General features: G+C 58.3%; 1 protein-coding gene and 1 long non-coding RNA gene across 2 annotated transcripts; both read left to right on the forward strand.

The window, feature by feature from the left end:
- The first annotated feature begins 9,711 nt into the window (after nucleotides 1–9,711).
- LOC116882882 lies at nucleotides 9,712–11,016 on the forward strand. Its single transcript, XR_004385711.1, has 3 exons — nucleotides 9,712–9,794; nucleotides 10,380–10,472; nucleotides 10,971–11,016. It is a non-coding gene; the product is annotated as an uncharacterized LOC116882882 (long non-coding RNA).
- A 392-nt stretch (nucleotides 11,017–11,408) lies between these two features.
- TLE6 (TLE family member 6, subcortical maternal complex member) lies at nucleotides 11,409–19,928 on the forward strand. The gene is made up of 14 exons (XM_032883460.1): nucleotides 11,409–11,420; nucleotides 12,449–12,490; nucleotides 15,823–15,885; nucleotides 15,972–16,227; nucleotides 16,348–16,370; nucleotides 16,831–16,891; nucleotides 16,973–17,088; nucleotides 17,185–17,222; nucleotides 17,795–18,047; nucleotides 18,143–18,393; nucleotides 18,651–18,792; nucleotides 19,183–19,333; nucleotides 19,553–19,629; nucleotides 19,788–19,928. Exons 1-14 carry the CDS (start codon nucleotides 11,409–11,411, stop codon nucleotides 19,890–19,892), a joined length of 1,590 nt encoding a protein of 529 aa, XP_032739351.1. The 3' UTR covers nucleotides 19,893–19,928.
- Nucleotides 19,929–19,940: the final 12 nt, after the last annotated feature.

Genomic DNA, 19,940 nt, shown 5'->3' on the forward strand with positions numbered 1-19,940 from the left:
GACAAACACACAAAAAGAAAAGATCAAGGGGGTCATTAGAATTTTAAGTATTTGCGCTTTGAACGCCGCTCGGAAGCAAAGGAGGAGGCAAGCGGCAACAAAGAGAAAATACTGGCAAAACACAGACCAACAAAGTGATTGTTTCTAGAATCCAGAAGGAAGTCTTTCTGCGGAGAAAAAGTGTGACCACAAGAGGGCGCCCCTCACCCTCAAAACCTACGCAGAAGCATTTCAGGATAAAGGGGCACAGGTTGCAATGTACGCGCAGAGTTAAGAGGGGGGCTGCCCGTAATTTGTGTGTGTGTATACACACGCACAAGCATGTAGCTGGCCAGCGAATGGTCAAAGAAAAAGGGAGGAGCGATTCTAATTGTTTGCAACCGTTTTCTTCCATTCTTTTGTCTGTCCTTGGCTTTGCTGCTGGTTTTCAAGAAAAGAAAAGGTTTTCAAGTAAGATCGTTCCTTCCAGGAATTTTAGAATGGCTTCTCTGCCGCTGAAAACCGCAGGCCAGAAGAAAGCCATTTCCCCGAGTCACCTGGACCCACTCCTTTTTGTTTTTCATCCAGAATGCTAGCCTCACCTTTTTTTCTGTAGGGCTGGTAGGAAGAGAACAGGGTAAGTCATTCATTTCACTGCACAAGGTCACTGCTCGGAAGCTGCAGCCCACAGGTCCAGCCTCTCTGGGGTATTGGCACGCCCACGGCGGCACCACGGATCCCAGTAGTGTGTCACTTTTTGACTGAGGGTTTTATGGGGAGAATGGCGATTCACCTGCAGTTGTACAAAAGCGTGTTCACTTTCTCTCTAGTGGTCACATTTTGCAAAAGTAGAGTTCAGCGTCCCAACCTGGGTATTGACATTGATGCGACCCTTCCAGTGTGTGTGTGTGAGTGTGCATGTGTGTGTGCGTGTGTGTGTGTGTGTAAGCTCCATACACTTACCGAACCAGGTAGCTTCATGCAGCCACAGCCAAGATCCAGAACACTAGGGACACCACAAGGGTCTCCCAGAACACTCTTTATATCCACTCCCCCTCCCTCCGGGCTCTCAGGCCACCCTCTCCCAGCAGGAAACTTTCTAAAAAGATCCTCACTCTCTGAAGAATCCCTAATTTCCCCTGCTCCCCCACCTGCTGGGCTGGGGCTCAGAAATCTGCATGTTTACAGAGAGGATCCCAGGGCTGGGGTGGCAGAGGAACAGGAGCCTGGACCCTCCAGCCCTGCCTGCCAGCCAGGAGGTGCTCGGAAGAATGCTGGGGCATCAGAAAAGCAGAGAAACCCGCTTCAAATCCGGGCAACCCTTAGACCATGGGACCACCCACAAAATGAAGAAGAACGATGAATTAGAAGCCATTAAAAAAATGGGGGGCACCTGGGTGGCTCAGTGGGTTAAGCCTCTGCCTTCGGCTCAGGTCATGGTCTCAGGGTCCTGGGATAGAGCTGCGAGTCGGGCTCTCTACTCAGCGGGGAGCCTGCTTCCCCCTCATTCTCTGTCTGCCCCTCTACTTGTGACCTCTCTCTCTCTCTGTGTCAAATAAATGAATAAAATCTTTTTTAAAAAAAGGGGACTCTGTGTGTCCACACCAATAATAACTAGATTCACGGGAAGGCTCTCGCTTACAGCAGGACACAGGGCCCACTGGCGAATGTGGGGAGCACTCAGGGTACAAAGCCTGCTTCAGGCAAGAAGCGTCCACTGTAATAGCTTCTGGAATGGTTTCCAATGACTCTTGCCTCCGAGTGTCCAAATTAATACACTGTTGCCCAACGGTGAAATTGGTGTGCAAACAAGATGAGGGAACCGGAAGGAGACTCCTCGGGCAGAGGTAGGGTGCAGGTTCCAGTAGGTGGGGGTCAGGGACGGCCACTCTGAGGAGGTGACCGAGCTAAAACAGGAAGTACTTGAGGGAGCGAGTCACAGTGCCATCAAGGAGAAGAGGGTTTCCGCTGAGCAGACAGCCCGTGCAGAGGTCCTTCGCCAGCCTGTGAGCAAGAGCAGGAAGGTCTGTGTGGCTGGAGGGAGCGGACTGTAACCCGGGATTAATCAGAAGGTGGTAAAGACCCTGCAGGGCTTTCAAAAGCCCTCTGAGGACTTGGGCTCTGAGTCCGAGGGAGAGGTTTGGGAGGAGAATGGGGCAGGGGACGGACAAGGTTCCACTCAATGTTTAAATGGCTGTTTCTTAAGAATATATTGTAAGGACGGGCACCTGGGGGGCTCAGATGGCTAAGCCTCTGCCTTCGGCTCAGGTCAAGATCCGGGGGTCCTGGGATCGAGCCCCGCATCGGGCTCTCTGCTCGGTGGGGATCTGCTTCTCCCTCTACCACTCCCTCTGCCTGTGTTCTCTCTCTCACTGTCTCTCTCTGTCAAATAAATAAATAAGACCTTTTTAAAAAAGGAATATATTGTGAGGAGAAGGAAAAAGGAAGAAATAGGCAACTGAACCCTGAAGTGAGCCCCCACGTGTCTGTGAAGTGGTGAATGAGAGCGTCCCCGCCCAGGAGTAGGGGGAGGCCCCCGCGCGGCCCTGGGACGGACCCCGAGCCCATGATGCGCAGGGAGGGAAGCAGACACAGGACGCCACATGGGGTGTGAGTCCACGTGTGTGACACGCCGAGACCAGGCTCCTCCACGGATGGGAAGGGGCTCGTGGGGGCCGGGGGCTGGGCGGGATGGTGACTACTGATGGAGACAGGTTTCTTTTTGGGGTGAGGGAATGTTCTAGAGTCGATTGTGGTGTGGTGTGTTGCACAACCCTGCGAATGTACTAAAAAGTACTGAATTTTACGCTAACTAGGTCAATTGCATGGTATGGGAATTACAGCTCAACAAGTTTCTTAAGAAACAAATCATGAGCAAAACAGAGGAAGAGGAGGTTGAAAAATTTGCCCCCTGGAGCAGAGGTGTCCCAGGAAAGTGCGCTGTGAGCTACACATGCAACGTAAAATCCCCTAGGGGCGCCTGGCTGGCTCTGGGTTCAGCATGTGGCTCTTGGTTTCGGCTCAGGTCAGGATCTCGGGGTCCCAGGATTGAGCCCATTATGGGGCTCTGTGCTCAGTGCAGAGACTGCTTGTCCCTCTCCCCTCTAGTCCCCTGCTCATGCTCTCGCTGTCTCTCCATCTACCTCTAATGTGAATAAGGAAAATCTTTCAAATTTTTTTCTAGACACATTTTTTAAAAAGAAAAAAGTAGGTGTGCCTGGGTAGCTCAGTGGGTTAAAGCCTCTGCCTTCAGCTCAGGTCATGATCCCAGGGTCATGGGATCGAGCCCCGCATCGGGCTCTCTGCTTAGGAGGGAGCCTGCTTCCTCCTCTCTCTCTGCCTGCCTCTCTCCCTGCTTGTGATCTCTGTCTGTCAAATAAATAAATAAATAAAAATCTTTAAAATAAAAAAAAATTTTAAACAAAAAAAAGAAAAAAGTAAAATTAACTTTAACAGTATATTTCACCCAATTGGACAAAAGTAAAATTAACTTTAACAGAATATTTCACCCAATTGGTCTGAAATAGTCTCCTTTCAAACATAATCAGTATGAAAAATATTCATGAGCATTTTACCCTTTTTTTGGGTACAAAGTCTTCGAAATCCCCAGAGCATCACACACTCGACTCAGGCACTTAATTGTCATCGCAAATCCTTGATCTGCGTTCAGGTGTCACGAAACCTACCGGCAGACAGATTTGCATACCCGAACTGTTCCAAACGGAAACATTTTCCTATATGTTTGGGGTGACCGCCTGGTCCTGGTTGGCCCCGTACACCCTGCCGGGCACGCCGGGACCCTGAGCCGCCCTAATTCACAGTCGTTTTTAAAATTTAAACTTTATTTATTTATTTATTTTAGATTTTGTTTGTTTATTTGACAGACAGAGACAGTGAGAGAGGGAACACAAGCAGGGGGAGTGAGAGAGGGAGAAGCAGGCTTCCTGCAGAGCAGGGAGTCCAATGCAGGGCTCCATCCCAGGACCCTGAGATCATAACCTGAGCTGAAGGCAGACCCTTAAGGACTGAGCCACCCAGGTGCCCCTATACTTTAATTAATTTAACTCAAAGAAAATGAGACACCCATGTCCCTGGTTCTGCCAGCACATCGCTACAGCCCCCTGGACTGCATAGCCCAAAACACGGTGGTGTTTACGGGTCACGGTATTTACAGTCATGGGAACATCAGTCATGGGAACATCAATGCCCACGGTCCACGGTCCACGTAACTAAACTCGATGGTAAGGGAGGGAGGCGGTCGGGGAGACACGGTTCGGTGTGACAGAGCAAAGCCGTCACCACGTGGAGGCCCTCGGACCCTCGTGGCCACGCCTCGGAGAGCAGGGGCTCTCCACAGGTCTTTGCACCTGCTGCTGGGCGTCTCCAAGGAGCGTCCTAAAAATGTGGATTCCCGGGCCCCACGGAAGACCCCCTACATCAGGAACTCTGGGGGCTGGAGCGCAGTGGTCTGTGTTTCAACAACCCCCCAGGCCATCGTGGTGCCTGCCAGCTGGAGAACCACGACTGTGGGATGAGTGGCGGAGGCCAGGGACCCCGCTGAGGACGCAGCAGCCGGGACGGTAATTTTCCATTTGAAATCTTCGGGTCTGTTTTGTGCTTAGAAGCAATGCATCCGTGCAGTTCTTTGGAGGAACGTTTTTTAAAAGTATCAGTAGACAGTGATACTGGAAAGATGGATAAACAGAGGGAGCCACTGGAGGGAGAGGTCCTCACCCACGGCAAGGACGCAGGGGCGGGGACATCCCAAACCCCCCTGGCATCCAGTCTCAGCAGACAGGCGGAAGCGAAGCTCCGGCTTGCAGCAGGGAGCCCGGGGCCCGGTGAGGACCAGCTGGCCACCAGGAGACCCTTCGGAGAAGGACGAGGGTCCCGCCACGGGGAATCCCCTCATTTAGAAGTTTCCCCACTGAGAGCGCGTGGAGCAAGTCACGGCTCATACACAGCTGGTGGGAAGGCAACACGGTGCCGCCACTTTGGGGAGAAGCCTGGAAGCCCCAGAAGATGGTGGACAGACCTGCTGCCACACCACACCTCGTGGCTCCACGGGGAGGCATCGACCCCAGGGACACACAGGCATCGACCCCTTCCAACACAGAGACCTGCGTGGACGTCCGCCACAGCTGTGTCCGCCGCCGCCCAAACCGCAAACAGGCAAACCTCCACCCAGGTGAATCCGGACACAAAAGACTCACACTTAGAAGCCCATGCGAGCGACGTTTCTAGAAAAGGAGATTTTCCAGGGAGAGGAAGCTGGGGGGAGATTCATAACGGACCGGAGGGACACGTCCGAGGTGATGGGGATGTTCCAAGATTCGGCTGTGCTGATGGTTGTGCCACCGGACAAATTTACTAAAGATCCTGCGACAGCGCAGGGCGTGCTGTAAAACAGGTGACCCCACGGTCGGGAAAGGATGCGGCGACGGCGCTGTAATTCAAGATGTGGCCAGCAGAGGGCGCCGGAGACCACAGGTTCGACTCCGAAGCGGCCTAGGCGCAGGGCGAGCGGGGGATCCGCCCTCCCCGCTGCCCACCTCCGGAGGCGATGCTCTGGACCCTCAGGATAGGCGTCTGCGGCCTCTCCCTGCCTTGGGGGCTCCCTGGGTCAAGGCCACTGCCTGCCTTGGGATGACATCGCTGGGATGAACACGGGCCCGCTGCGAGTCCTCTGGGAAGCCAGCCGCAGCCCGGCGCCCCGGCGAGCCAGCCGTGGTCACTCCTGGTCCTGACCCGACACGAGCTGGCTGGATGGGCGAGTGTCGGAAGCCGCGACGCTGGCGCCTCATCCAGAGCACGTGTCTCTGCCCCGGGTCCCAGAGGAAGGCTCCTTCCAGGCAAAGTGTAAATTGGGACGAACGCGAGGGATGGGACAAAGGGCTACGCACACCACTCGCCAGTCAGATGACACCCTGGTCACCACAGCCTGCTCAGCCCCGACGGGGAAGCGTGTCAGAAGTGTGTAGGTTCCGGGGAGCGGGGAGGTGAAAGCCGCTTTGGACCCCACAACTGAGACAAAGACATTTGGGGAAAATAAGCAGGAGAAAGGCCCCTGAATGGATGCGTGTGTCACCCACCCAGCCACCCTCTCAGCGACATGCACACGCGTGTGTACACACACACACACGCATAGAGAAAGAAGAATCAAGTACAACAACGAAGCACTGGCTGGTGAGAAAAACAAAAACCCACTGGGTGGTGAGTAGGGTCAGGGACAGTCCCGGGAGACAGAGTGACGCTGGACGGGGTCTCACTGAGATTTTCAAGTCCGCTTCCGGCTGGCAGAACGCATTCACCGGGAAGGGGGACAGAGCAGCTGAAATGCAGACAGCAGCTGGTCAACGCCCCCAGAAGTGACCCAGCAAAGCCACCGCCGGATTCCTGACCACCGGAATCCCTGGGAGATGATCAGGGCTTTTCCTTCAAGCCACTAACTTTGGGGACAATTTGTGATGCAGCGGTGGCTACCTAATCCATCTGGGCGTCTCTAGACGTGACAGCCGGGTCTGGGGATCCAAAAGGCCGCTTGCGGGATGGGTGCACCTTCCTCTGAGCTCAGGTCCCTGGGGGTGGCGGTCCCCCACCTCATGCTGCGACGTGGGCAGTTCGATGGCAGGAACCTAACTTAGATCTGGGCATTATGGCATCAGAGTTACGAGGGTACATCCCACGGCCAGATGACCCAGGTTCAAATCTTAGCTTAGCCTTCTAGTCGCTCTGTGACCCAGGGAGGTGAGTGAAGCTGGCCAGATTCATGGCAGATGGGGGTGTGTGTGCATCTATTCCATTTTTCCTTCTGAGCCTGTTGAGAGTAGAATGGTGCCCTTCAAATAGGTCTGCTTGGGTCCTAATTTCCCAGTACGTGGGAATGTGACCTTACTTGGAAATAGGATGATTTCAGGTGAAATTGCTAGGGTTGAGGTCGTACTGGAGCAGGGCGGCCTGAAGTCCGGGGACTGGTGTCCTACAAGCAGAGGGGACTTCGGACACCAGACACACACCGGGGGAAGACCCAAGACTGGAGGGATGTGTTTAGAGGCTGAGGGACGCCAAGGATTGGTGCCCCCACCCCCCAACCGGAGGGATCCTCCCAGGAGCCTGCAGAGGGAGCAGAGCCCTGGACGCCTGGGGCTTGGGCTTCTGGCCTCGATCACAACAGAATAGATGTCCGCTGTTTGAAGCCACGGGCATGCGGTCATTTGTCAAAGCAGCCCCGGAAATGAACAGCCTCTCTCCACCAGATGGCAGAAGGCTAACTTCGATCAATTCTGGGTAATTCAATAAATTCACTTTTCCTGGGGCCAAGTCTAAGTTCAAGGGCATTCCAGCGGCCTCTGAGGGCAGGGCAGCTGAGGGCCATCCTGCCATCCAGTATCCATCACCGGGCGCAGCCATGGTCTTTGGAGGGTCCCTGTCCTTCCGCCTCTCAGTCGTTCATACACTGACTGGACACCAGGGTCCTTCTGCCTACCGGCTTTCTGCATCTGCTGCTTCCCCTCCGCCACTTGTCTACGGGGGGCCGGGGGCCACTGGCATGTCCTGGGGATGGGGGAGAGAACAGGGGTGTCAGGGGATAGAAAGTGGTCACCGCTTCCCTGCTGCCACCACCACCCTGTGGTCACTGCTTGGCCCCTTCTGTACCCCGGGCTTTCCCTTGAGCCTTCTGCCTGGCCTGCACCCAACCCACGTAACCCTGGGCCTCCGGGGGCCTGGTCTGAGGTCGCCAGGGCCTGCCAGGGAATTCCACAGCTTTGGAAATGCAAACTCTTCTCTTCCAGACCTGGGGCTTCTAAGGCCACAACTCAAAAACCAAGAAGGAAATCTTTGCTGCCTCCCCTCCTTTCTGCTGTGCCCTCAGCCCTTCCAGAGGGCTCAGGGAAGGCTGCGACCCTACCCTACAGGCCAGACCGAGGGACTTGGGGGACAGTGAAAGAAAGGACAGGGCCCGCCATCCCAGCTCCTACCCCGCCCACCTGTGGGCTTCAGCAGGAAAACGTAGGACGGCTCCTGTGAAATGCTTCTGACTTGTGCGCGGATCTAGACCTCAGACCTGTCCCGCCCGCTGGAACTTTCTGCCAGGGGAAAGTGGGGATGGTCATCCCCAGCCACGTGTGGCTGCTGAGCAAATGACATGAGGACACTGAGCCCGAGGACCTGAGTTTTTAATTCTGTTTCCTTTTCATTTGTTTTAATTTAAATTGCCACAGGTACCCAGTGGATACTGGGTGAGGCCGCCTTGGATAAGCTGGTGTGCCCAGCAGCCACGGGAGGAAGAGAGCCAAGTGCACAGAGGCAATTAGCTGACCGTCTCATAAATAAAATACGCTTCAATTAAGGGCCAGTGGAGGGATAGTGGGTGAAAACCTTTTTTTTTTTTTTTGTGGCTCACACCTGGCAGCCCTCACTTTGCCCTCCATAGACCAGCCGCAAAACCCCAGTTGTGTGTTTACATAACCTCCAGGGACTGCATCCCAAGACCTGAACCGTGTGCCCCTCCCCAGGCAAAGCACAGAAGAGGGGCAAGCAGAGCGTCCTCTCCCTCCTGTGGCTCTCACCCCAGCCTCCCTCCCCAGGTGAATTCTGAACACAGCAGGACTTACAGCTACTAAGATTACAACAAGATTAGGGCCAACTCAAACCGTGTTTGGAGAAAAATTAAGTAAGGGAGAGGCGGGTGGTGGAAGTTCATTTTTAAAAGGGATGTGAGGGGAGGTCTTCAGAAGTGGCGGCCTCTGAGCAGGAGGGAGCAAGCCAGTGGCTGTCACTATTCCTGGTAGAGGAGGGAAGGGTTAGTGCAAAGGCCCTGGGGTGGGCAGGTAGGCATTGCAAACGGGGTGGGGGGTGCAGAGCACAAGTCTAGAATCCCAGGACACCCTCCTACAACCCCAGTCCCTTATCTTTCTATCATCCCCAGGCCTGGAATACCCAACACCCCTTCCTACTCTGGCTGAGCCTGGAAGAACTGTGCCAGTTTCAAGGCCTCTGCAGTCCCCGCATTTGGTTCTCAGATCCTGGGCTTGGTGGACAGCTGGGAGAATTCATGGACAGAAATACAGAGCCCCAGGCTTGTTGCCCGATGAAAGGCAGATGCTAAGTTTTCCCCACTATAGGGGCTTGAAGCTTCCTTTGAGCTGCGTTACTAATATTGAGGAAAACGTTGTCAGGCCCTGTGGAAGCCCTGGAATGAGGGCTAAGGTTTCCGCCCAGACGTCTAGCCCCACCCCTAGCCCTAAGCCGCTCCGGCACCGCTAAAAACGGCCCAGCTTTTCACTAAACAATGCAACTACACGCCGCCCAGCCCCTTCCCAGGTTGCACCCTCTGACCCCAAGCCCCAAGCCCTTCTCAATATCCTCGCCCCAGTCTGGACCCCCAAGTGCCTTTGGCTCTGCACGCTGCCCTTCCCTACAGCGGTACCGCAAGGGTTAAGCTCAGGCGCCGGCCGCCCTGATTGACAGCCCGGCCGGCGGCTGGGGAGAGCCGACCAATCAGCGAAAGCGCCTGCGGCCCACGTGGGTAAGCGGCCTCGCGATTGGCCAGTACCTGCAGCGGCCGCCCGCGGTGTCCGAGCCCACGTGCAGCTGCTGCTCTTTCATTGATCGTCCTCGTGGTGCAGGTGGCGGCGGGGCGGGGCGGGGCCGGGGCGGGCGGGGGCGGGGCCGGGGCTGGCCGGGGCGGGGCCCGACGGGTCAAAGGGTCCCCGGGAGGAGGGGAGGTGCGGAGGGGCGTTCGTTCTGGGCCTGAACTCGGTTGACCCTCCGCAGTTTCGTCCTCGCTGTCCTGGGCCTCCATCCTAAGGGAGGTGAGTAGGCAGGCGTGTCTCCTGGAGGACCCCAGCGTCCCCCCGGGCGGGGGAGGAGGCTGAAGGCCGTGGAGGGGTAGAAGCGAAGCAAAGAAGGGGCTTAGCGCAGGAGTGACCGGGTGGAGAGAGGTCTCTTTCCTCCTGTCTGGAAATTCCTCCTAAGTCACCTGGCCAACTCTTACTCATCCTTCAAAACCCCTTCCCAATGATCTTCATCCATGCTTTAGGAAATTGTCTCGAAACCAAGGTTGAGTTTTAGCGTCCTAACCTGGGGTCCCCCAGCGGTGACAGTTCCTGGCAGGGAGTGTGAGTCTTGTCACCGTCTCCCTCCACATCATAGAAGGACGTCCCTGGAGCCCACTACTAGCTGGGGCAGCCAGAGGCACCAGAGTTTGACAAATGAACAGAGGGTATATAGGACACGCAGTGGGGTGCTAGAAGTCAGGGAGGGGGTGGGGATCCAGGACTGGGTCCTGGAGGGGAGGCTGGTGGGGGGATGAGGGGGGATTGGGGGGTGGGATTGATTCTGTCCCTGGCTGCCCAGACTTCTGCTCTCAGGACCTGCATCTCTCCTTGTTATTTTAGAGTCCTTGGGCCTCCTGCCTGAAGATCACCTCTTGGGGCCATCCTAGCCCCCAGAAGCACCCTCCAGGGATGATGGGGCCCCCAGGAACTCTGGTGAGGAGGTCATTAACCGCTGTGGTGGGGGATATGAGCCTGGAAGCTGGGCTCAAACCCCGCTCTCCTGCTGATGGAGGGACGCAGGCAGGTGGCCAGGCCTTTTGGTTGCAGGGCTCTAACCCACCACACCTACTGACAGGTGCCTGGGCACTTTCTTTTTAAATTAAACCTGCTTCTCATCACCCAGGTGTTAAAACACATGACCACATTGTCCTTGCTAGTATTTTGCAAGCAGAAGTCCCCCTCCTGCACAGATGACCCTTTTCAATAGTTGGGGCCGGGCCGGGCCAGCTTCTTTCTCTCAAGGGCTCTCCAAAGACTCTGGATTTGAGACTTTTGGCCAAGAGGCAAAACAGAGGCTACTCCTTGGGGACTTAAGTCCCTTCAGGTTTCAGGAGGTCCCAGCGCACCCCCTGGGGGCGCTGATTGGAGGTGTGGCTGGAGGGTGGAAGGAGGGGGGGGTGGTGTGCGGATCACCTCTTGTCACCTTCCCAGGCTCCTTCTGAACTGAGCTGTCAGGCTGTCCTGGATCAACTCCGGCGAGAGTTCCCCAGGTGAGGGCGACTCTCAGGGACTGGAGGTGCCCCTGTGGCCCACAGAGGGAGGGAGAGCGTCCCCTCTGGTCCCTCGGGGTGGGGTGGGGGGTGTCCAGAAGCCCCTGGCCCGAAAGACAGAACTAGAAACGGGGGAGCCCAAAGCGAAAGGAAAGCCACCAATACCCATCCTGGCCTTCATTTAAATTTCTGAGTTGTCCTTGTTTAGCGTGAATTTACTTGCACTGATTATATGTTTAAAAACACTGCACTTGCCTAATTGTGAAGGGGGGCTGGCCGGGCGGGCGGGGTTGGGGCTGGCTCCCAGGAGGCCTCCTGAGCTCTGCTGGGTTCTCTTCCCCTCAGGTTCCCCCCTCACCTGGCGGCACAGGTGGAGAGCATGAACTTGGCGGTGAGCAGCCCCCAGATAGCCTGGAGGGGCTGCTTCCTCAGGCCTTGGGAGCAGGGTTTGGGGACACCCTTTCCTTGACTGGGTTCTGCTTCCTCTGGGCGCGTGAGGTCACCCACGCAGTCCAGCTTCTTCAAGAGCCTTTTTCCTCATGAGTGCTAACGTTGCTGCAAAAGTTAGAAATTCTGTATTTACAGGAAGTGTTTCTGTGACTGACGGCTCATCACGGAACAATAGGTAGCAGGAGTCCCTGCTCGGGAGGAGTGTAGGTGCCTGTGTGGGGCTGTCTTCTAGAACTTTCTGCAGTGACGAGAATGTTCTAGATCAACCGTGCCCAATATGGCGCCCGCCGGCCCATGTGGCTACTGAGAACTTGCAGGGGACTGAATTTTTAACTCGATTAAATTTAAATAGCCACACTTGACTAGGGACCAGTCCTATAGACAGGGCACCGGCTAGGGAGAAGAGAGAGACAAGTAAGTAGAGAAAGAGGATTCACAAAATTTAACCGCTATGAAGAAGACAGAAGATGGGGAGATGGACATGAGTCCAGGAAGGGCTTCCTGGAAGAGGTGATGTTGACAGGGAGATAGGGAAGGTGAGGAGGTTCTACCATCCCTGAGAGAGCAAGGAAGGGAGGGTATTCCAGGCCGAGGGCACAGCCTGTGCAAAGGCCCTGGGGCAGGACTGGGCTTGGGTGTGTTGGAGGGATGAGCGAGGAGGCCCCTGTGGCTGGAGCAGAGGAAGGAGGAGAGGGCAGGGAGAGGACAGGGTAGGGGTGCAGGGCCCTGGTGGTTATGGGGAGTCTTTGAACTTCACATTGAGAATGAAACCAAGGGTCTCTCTGATTAGCTTTCACTCTGTGTGGTAGGGGATATTCTAGCTGATGAGTGTAGTGACCAGAGAGGGCGAGCGGCTTGCCCAGGTCACACAGTTGGGGAGAAGCATGCCCGGCATGCGACTCCTTACCCTTGTCCCCCTCCATCGCCCCCACCCCAGCTCCCGGTGCTATCCCTGCCGTTCCCTTGCAGCTCCAGAAGATCCGGCAAGGTCTCCAGGAGCATCACAAGCAGGTAAGTGGGTCACCAGGACCCAAGGAGGGGTACGGCTCCCCTTCCTCGAAAGGCAGGGAAAAATAGGGCAAGAGGTCATGACCAGGCCTGGTTGTGGGGACCCTTGCGGGGACACTGGGGGGGCCTTTTTACCCCTAAGGAAGTGGGAACCCTGGAGGGCTGCGGGCAGAGGGGGGCAGGACCTGACCTGGGATGCCCCAGGGATCCCTGGATCGCCCCTCCCCGTGCACCCCCACCCGGGGAGTGTCTTCCTCCCTGGCCCGCTCCCAGCTCCCCGTGTGGCTCAGATGAAGCTAGGGCCCTTTCCAGCACTTTCGCGTCCGTTGCTTCCGCCGTGAGGGCCTATCATGTGCCAGGCGCACCCGGATTACAGCCTTCCGGGCAACCAAGTGTTCTCGAGGGTGTCTCACACGTGAGCGGGGTTGGTGGGGAGGCAGGTCTGCACAGGCCTGGGGAGGGGGGGCCGTCTCCCGGCACGGGGCGCCTTGCCCAAGCTGAAGCACGTCTTGCAGTCCTGCCTGTCCTCCCGCCACCTGGCCCCTTTCTCCTGGGTGCTGGCAGGACTCTCTGTCTGTGCCAGATGTGACTGGCGGAAGGCCAGGGCTGTGTCTGCAGCTCAGCAGGGCCCGGGGTGGGCAGCGCGGGGAACCGGGAGAGACGGATCCAGAGTGAGGGGGGCCAGGAAGCAACCAGAACACGGTTATCCATTCAGCAGTCCTCTAGCCATTACCTCCTTGCCAAGTGCCGTTGTAGGCGCCAGGGAAACTGCGGAGAAGGACACAGGCAAACCTCTGCCCTTGGGGTGACAGGAGCTTGGTAAACAGAAGTGTCAGATGGTGAGGGCTGGGCAAGGTGCAGGGATGGATTCTGCACAGCCCCAGGGGACACGGGGAAGGGGTGGGAGTGCAAGGCATGCTGAGGTGACATTTGAGCAAACTCTTGAAGGATCACAGAGGGCGTGCAGCTCCCTTGGATGAATGGATAGAGGGCACAGCCCGTGCAAAAGTCCTGGGGCATGACAGCACCTGCTGTGTTGGAGGGACAGAGAGGAGGCCCCATGTGGTTGGAGCAGTGAGGAGGGGACAGGGCAGGTGCCCTGGTATCTTGGGGGCCCTGGAGCGGACTTGGGCTTTTCCACCAGGGAACTAGGAGTCCTTAGGGGTGGGGGTGGGGGGACCTGACGTGTGCTCACGGGCGCCCTCTGGAGGAGAGAGTCTGGGCAGGGCGGGAGAACAGGACCATGTAGGTGAGTAGCTGGTGGTGAGAACAGAGGAGATTGTGGGCTCAGGGGTGTGCGGAGGGGTGGGTCTTGCCCCAGATAGCCGCTGTTCAATCCAGGGGCCTTGCTGGCCCTGGCGTCCCGCTGAGACTCCCCTCTGTCCTCTCCCCTCTGTCTCAGCTCCTTGTTTTCCCAGCCTCCCCGCCGTGCATTTAAAATCCCAGCAGCCTTCCGTGGCCCTGCCTGCTCCGCGTGAGCTCCCTGGCTCCCCGGCTCCCCGGGGAGGGCCAGCCAGCCAGCAGGCAGGAGGGAGCAGCGCTTTTCATGCTGAGTGCGTTCAAGTGCCAGTAAATTGCGCATTAACGAGCCAGGGCGGATTGGGGAAGGCTCCCCTGGGTCTGTGCTGCTGGGAGGCCCAGCTGGGGAACCCATCACTGGCTGCCCCAGGAGGCAGCCCCCCCAGCCGTGGGCTCAGAGAGGTGGGGGGGGGTCCCGCTGCCCGGCCCCTCTTCCCTCGCCATTCTGCCTGCCTGCCCAGGCTGCAGGAAACACAGCCTGGCCCCTGGTCCTCCTGACTTGGGAAAATTGGCTTTGCTACCGTGGGCCTTTGTTTTCTCCTCTGCAAAATGGGAATGCCAGGAGTTCCCGGGAGCTGGAGCCTACCGCAGCTGGCCCTCAGGCTGCTTCCTTCCTTCTTTCTTGTGAATTGTGAATCAGGATTGTCCCCAGGCCTGGGGAGTTTGCCTTGGGCGGGACCACTCTTGGGAGCTTCCTGGGGTCCACCACCTGAGGGTTGTGCTTCCTTGAGGCCCAAGGGCGATGCTTGGGGCACATAGATCTCTGGTGGCCATGGGACACGTACGTTATTTAAACTGAAGTTGACCTTCAAACCAGCAGCGTTCGGCGTGCTCACCAGCCACGCAAAGCCAGCAGCTACTGCGTTAGACAGGCCTAGAATGTTCCCGCATTCACTAAATAGAGCTGCACACGCGCATCCCCATAGGGGTGCTCATCAGACCCAGAAGCTCGGTCTCCCTGTTCTGGATTTCTGGGGACACTGGCCAGGAGGCTCCCACATCGCTGACACTGCCCTCCACCCGGCCACCAGGCACATGCTGGGCACCTGTGCTCTTGGCGCCTGTGCCATCCATGTTGTCGGCCACTGGGCCGACGTGGCCGTTGAGCACTTGAGTGGGGCTGGAGACGTTGCATTTTTAACCGGACTTCACTGTGTATCGAATAACCATCTGTGGCTGGTCGCTGCGTCTCCAGGAAGGAGCGTGTCTTCTAAAGGCACAGGCCGATGCCTGCGGGTCAGGTCGGGCGGCGGGGGGGGCAGACTTAGAGCCCTCAAGCCCTTTGAGGCCCATGGAAACTCTTCACTTAGATTTGGAATTGCTGCTAGTCACGTGGCCTGATTTTTAAGTGTAAAATAAAGGGCTGTGACCCTCCCACGGGGTCCGCTATTATCCTGCTACTGGCCCTCCTCCACGAGAGGTGATCACTGGTTTCTGAGTGTCCTCCCGACACTTAAGGTCAGATGTCGGCACACAGAGCAACACAGGTACCGACGACTTTGCTTCTCGAAGCCATTTTAAGCAGAGGGGTGTTGAAGCTTTTGCTTGCTTGCTTGCTTTTTAAAGATTTTATTTATTTGAGAGACAGAACATGAGTGGGGGGAGGGACAGAGGGAGCAGCAGGCTCCCCGCTGAGTAGGGAGCCAAACAGGAGGCTCATCCCAGGACCCCAGGATCATGACCTGAGCCGAAGGCAGAGGCTCCACTGACTGAGACTCCAGGCGCTCCAAGGCTTTAGTCTTCAAACCTCCTAAGAAAAGCAACTGGAGGGAAACCCAGATGGGACCCCGCTTTCTACCCCTTGAGGGTGATGGCCGGCCTTCAGGGTTCGGCTGTGGAGTTCTGAGTATGAAGAACTAACTGGCTCTAGGCTCCGCATCATTGTGAATCCACCCCCAGAACCTTCAAGGCAGGCCCCGTGTCGTGTCCCTGTTTCATGCACTGGGAAGCTGGCTTGCTGGTCGAGGTGTGTGCTTAGGCCTCATGACGAAGGCTTAGCTGGGATGTGTCCTTCCCCCCGCTCCTTCCCCATCCAGACAGAGAGTTTCCTGCGGACAGTGGAGACCTGGAGCCAGTTCCTGGGCTTCCAGCCTGCAGAGGTGGGTGCCTGGGCCCTGGAGGAGGGAGGGGACCGGCTCCAAGGCACAGCCTCCCGCCCCTGGCAACTCCGCACTTTGTGGGACAGGCCAGCCCCGAGGCTTCCCTGCATCCAGAGGCCGAGACCCCACAGCCCTCTGGGCTCCAGGGACCACCCTTTGAAGCCGTCCTGGCCGCGAGGTCCTCAGACTGGCTGAGGCAGCCCTCCAGAGCGGACGCCGGGCCCCCCACGCCGGACACGCAGTCCCCCTGGGACCCCGAGCCCCGGTTTTGGCAGGACGTTCTGACCGAGCAGCTCTGGCAGATCTTTGCGGGGACCCACAGGAGGGACCAGCGCCGCAGGAGTGAGTCTCCCTGGGGGTGGGGGATGGCGGCGGCCTGGGGCTGTGTCGGGGACAGCACCACTGAATCATGTTGTCCTGCTCCCCGCCCCCCCCCCCCCCCCCCCCCCCCCCCGGTCCCAGCGACAGAACAGTTGCCAGGCCTGGTGAGTAACTGTGGTACCCCAAGGTGGGGGGGGGTCCTCAGGTTGGGGTGTCTGGGTTCCTGCGAGGTCGTCCACGGTGTCCGTCCTCCGTCCCGGGTGCCCTGAGAGGACTCAGGCCAGTGCCCAAGATGGGACTTGGGGCTGTTGACAAGTCTTAAGTCTTATCTACACTGCCTGGGCCTCCCCGAGGTTTTCCGGGTCTAAGACAACTGAACTGGGGCACCTGAGTGGCTCCGTGGGTTAAGCCTCTGCCTTCGGCTCAGGTCATGATCTCAGGGTCCTGGGATCGAGTCCCCTGTCGTCGGACTCTGCTCAGCGGGGAGCCTGCTTCCCCCCTTTCCCTCTGCCTGCCTCTCTGCCTGCTTGTGATCTCTGTCTGTCAAATAAATAAATAAAATTAAAAAAAAAAAAGACTGAACTGAACTTGGTCTGAACTGATCGCCCCAATTCCCGTGGGCAGGAGAGCCAGGACGCAGGACCACAGGACTCAGGACTGGAACCACGGAGCAGAGATGCTTTGGGTAATCCCAGTGCGGTGAGGGGGCACGGGCCTGCCCCTGAGAAGCCCACACCTGCCATTCATCTGCCTTGTCTCCACCCAGTGCCCAGCCCACCCGAGCCCTCCCCCAGCTCCCCCGAGGGCTCCGGAGAAGAGAGCACAGAGCCAGGCCTGCCAGGCCTGGACACCGAAGGGATGCTCTCCCTCCGCGTGGCCCAGGTGAGGCCCCTTCCCGAGCTGCAGCCTCCATGAAGGCTGAGAGGGCTGGGGCGGAGGGAGCTGACAAGGCTCCGCATGATCCCGGTCCCACCGCAGGAGCCTGCTGGGAGAGCCTACCGGTTCCTGAAGCCCATGTGAGTCTCTGTGTTGTCCCTCCTGTCATGTAGCTCTGTCCCTGGCAGAGGGGACAGGGAGAATGTGTCTCCTCTCTACCCCACCACCCTGCTACTGTCCTTGAAACCCAGAGCTGAGGGGGTTGGGTAGTTACAGTCAGGCCAGTGTCACCGTCTCTCCCCACATGACTAGTTCTGGGTTCCAGGGATTTGAAGAGAGAACTCCCACGGGAAGAGGGTGTTGAGGAAGATCCAGACCGTCCCAAGCATGTGGTTGGAGGCTGGCGGAGGCCGTGGGGGGATGAGAAGGCTTTCCTGGAGGGAAGGGGCATAATGGTTAGGGTCTTGACAGATGAGTAGGAGTTTGCTAGGATGGGGTAAAGCATTCTAGGTGGAAGGCAGTGATGTGTGGTTCTAGGAGAGGGAGAATCCTCAAAGGGGCTTCCCCTGGGGGAAGTCGGTGTAGTTGGGAAGCCGAGCCTGAGTGAAAACCCTACTTCTGAAGAATGAAGCTCCTCAGGCTTGGTGGAGGGGCCCCTGCGGGCAGAGAGACTCACAGGCAGGCCGGTGACCCTGAGGCCTCCCCTCACAAGATGCTGGGACCCTGAGGACTTCGAGGACACGTGGAAGAGACCAGATGCCTTGCCCTGGCAATCCCAGAAGGCGGCCATCCCGCACAGAGCAGAGAAGATGCGGACGCTAAAGCACGGGGAGCCGGTGCTCGCCACGGCCGTCAGCAGCTGCATGCGACACGCGTTCACCTGCGGCCGCGGTGGCGTCAAAGTGTGGAGCCTGGTGGGCGGGGGGCTGGAGGACCGGCGCCCCGAGAGCCACCTGCGTGTACAGGTAGGGGAGGGGCTGGCTCTGGGGGCAGAGCTCATGGGAGCCGGAAGATCCCCGGCCACCGCAGAGGATGGTCACCTGCACCCGTGCCGCCCCAGACCCCCCAGGCCTACCTGCGCACCTGCCTGCTGTCCCCGACCAGCACGACCCTGCTGACGGGCGGCCACAACCTGGCCGGCGTGAGTGTGTGGGACCTGACCGCACCCTCCCTGCGTGTGAGCGGCGAGCTGCCCTGCGCAGGCCTCACCTGCCAGGCCCTGGCCTCCGGCCCCGAGGCCACCCTGGCCTTCGCGGGCTTCACCGACGGCACAGTCAGGATCTGGGACTTGCGGGACCAGAGCATTGTCAGGTGAGGCCCAGGGGTGCGTGGGCTCATCCCGAAAAGCTCCTTCCCACCCCTGGCCCCGAGCAGGGATGCAGCGGTCCGAAGGCTAAAAGCCCCTGACTGCTTCAGTTTGCGTTTGAGAGAGTGGGGGGCCTGAGTTCAGATTGTGGCTGGCCTCCGTTTCCCCATCGGTCACCTGGGTGTGACTGGCTGGGTGGTGTTCCTGGGGCCCAGGCTCAGAGTCTCGGCCCTTCCCCCTTGCCGATACCCTTTCTGGCCAGGGACCTGCTGGGGCCCCCAAACGGAACCAAGAGCATTGCTGTCAAAGACCAGAACATCTGGACAGGGGGGCTGGACACCTGCCTGCGGTGCTGGGACCTGAGGACCCCCAGGGAGCCCCTGGAATACCAATTCGAGTCTCAGGTGTGTGGGCTGGGCTGGGCCTTGGGCTAGAGAGGAGGTGGATGTTGCGAGGAGGGAGGTAGTGGGACCCCACGCCTGATCGGTGCTGGCAGGAATGGGGCAGGAAGAATGTCCTCCCCCCGGGCCCTGATAACATTAGACGTGTCTATGCTCTGTACTGGGTGCCCGTAGCCCCATTTAGTCTCTGCAATACCCCTTAAGGCAGAGAGGACCAACCCACTTTACAGATGAGCAGACTGAGGCCCAGAGGTGTGAAGTTGCTCGTCAGGGCCAGGAAGCCAGGAAGCTGGCCGGAGGTCAGCCCCCAGGGCGGGTCCCTGTGCCCCTACCACCTCCCAGGCCCGGCTGGGACCTGACCGGCCTCTTTCCTGCTTCCTGCCCCCCCCCCAGATAATGAGCCTGTCCCCCAGTCCCCAGGAAGACTGGGTGCTGGTGGGCACAGCCAGTGGCCAACAGTGGCTACAGCCCACCCGAGGGGGCCAGAAGCACATGGTGGGGTGTAAGGACGGCACCATCCTGGGTCTCAAGTTTTCCCCATTTGGTGAGTGGCCGGGAGCGGGTGGGGGAGTCCCCTGGGGTCCTGCCCCACCCTCCCTAAGCCCCTCTTGCCCTTCATCAGCAGAAACCACTCAGTGATGCTCTCCACGGGGGCATGAGGGAGGTGGGGTCTCCCTCTGTGCCCCAGGTCCCCAGAGGCCCTGCCCACAGCTGCCAGCTTTCCCACGACCCTGTCCCCTCCTCCCCCTCCTCCCCCTCCCAGGCCAGTGGTGGGTGAGCGTTGGGACGGATGACCTGGTCAGCATCTACGGCATGCCCGCGGGGACCATGGTGTTCCAGGTACCACCGCGGGCTAGACGCGGGGCAGGGGGCAGTGCTCAGCTCCGGGTGCTGGGTGCACGGCTTCTGAGAGGGACCAGGCTTGAGCTGCGGGGCAGAGGGTAGGGGCAGGGGTGGGTGAGCTCCCCTCAGGTCATCCTGGCCTTCCACCTTCCCAGGTGCCCGAGACCTCCTCCATCCTGTGCTGTGATGTGTCCCACAACAACCGCCTGGTCGTCACGGGGTCTGAGGACCACGCCTCGGTGTACCAGATCACCTACTGAGGGGCCTGGCCCTGTCGTCCTGACTTGGGACCCTTTTTTTTTTGTCCT

This window comes from Lontra canadensis, unplaced genomic scaffold, assembly GCF_010015895.1.
Source record: "Lontra canadensis isolate GAN:19392208 unplaced genomic scaffold, GSC_riverotter_1.0 scaffold88, whole genome shotgun sequence".
NCBI lineage: Eukaryota > Metazoa > Chordata > Mammalia > Carnivora > Mustelidae > Lontra > Lontra canadensis.

Excerpts from the sequence above, each read along its gene's own strand:
- TLE6 (XM_032883460.1), top strand. Across the intron at positions 17,223-17,794 it reads TACCGGTTCCTGAAGCCCAT|ATGCTGGGACCCTGAGGACT; the intron begins GTGAGTCTCTGT and ends TCCCCTCACAAG. Across the intron at positions 18,394-18,650 it reads CGGGACCAGAGCATTGTCAG|GGACCTGCTGGGGCCCCCAA; the intron begins GTGAGGCCCAGG and ends CTTTCTGGCCAG.